Raw genomic sequence first — 798 nt, forward strand, 5'->3', positions numbered from 1 at the left:
GGTGCAAGGCCCTGTGGATGGTCTGGCTACTGGCACCCCACTCTATAGTGTGGCGGTGCAAGGCACTATAGATGGAAGGACTACTTGTAGATCAATGGGTTGGAGGTTTGGTACCTGGAATGTAGGCACGTTGACAGGAAGAAGTTTGGAAGTGGTGGAGGAGCTGCAGAGGAGAATGGTTGACGTGGCTGCATTACAGGAGATCAGATGGAAGGGTGAGGGTACAAGGTTTGTGGGGGCTAAAGGTGGAAGATATAAGTTGTGGTGGAAGGGGGATGATGGTACGGGAGGAGTTGGTGTGATGGTAAGAGAAGAGTTGGTGGAGAAGGTGTTGGAAGTGAGGCGGAGAAGCAATGGTGTAATTGTGGTGGTGATGGTGTTTGGAAAAGTAATAGTGAGGGTGATATCAGGATATGCTCCGCAACAAAGTAGGAAGGAAGAGGAGAACGATAGGTTTTATGATGATATTTCTGACGAGATTGGGCAAACGGGGTTGGATGAGTTTGTAGTGTTGTTGGGTGATTTGAATGGTCATGTGGGGGCGGATGCAGACGAATATGAAGGTGTACATGGGGGATGGGGATATGGTATACGAAATGAGGAAGGGCTTAGAGTGTTGGAGTTGGCGGATGCACATAGCATGGTGGTGGGGAATACCTGGTTTACAAGGGAACCAGCGCGATTGATTACATATAGGTCTGGGAAGCATAGGTCAATGGTAGACTATATATTGGTAAAGGACAAACATAGGAAGTATGTGAAGAATGTGAAGGCGATACCTGGTATGCTGCAGCATAG

General features: G+C 48.1%; 1 protein-coding gene across 1 annotated transcript in view; it reads left to right on the forward strand.

Annotated features, from left to right (window-relative positions):
- Window positions 1–94: 94 nt before the first annotated feature.
- HELRODRAFT_184020 (hypothetical protein) overlaps window positions 95–798 on the forward strand; it is a gene marked incomplete at both ends in the record, with an annotated part of 7,226 nt that continues 6,522 nt past the window's right edge. The window contains one exon of the mRNA XM_009014460.1: window positions 95–782. Coding sequence (XP_009012708.1) covers window positions 95–782 — 688 coding nt within the window. The remainder of the gene's footprint in view (window positions 783–798) is intronic.

Source organism: Helobdella robusta (genome assembly GCF_000326865.2).
Source record: "Helobdella robusta unplaced genomic scaffold HELROscaffold_130, whole genome shotgun sequence".
Taxonomy (NCBI): domain Eukaryota; kingdom Metazoa; phylum Annelida; class Clitellata; order Rhynchobdellida; family Glossiphoniidae; genus Helobdella; species Helobdella robusta.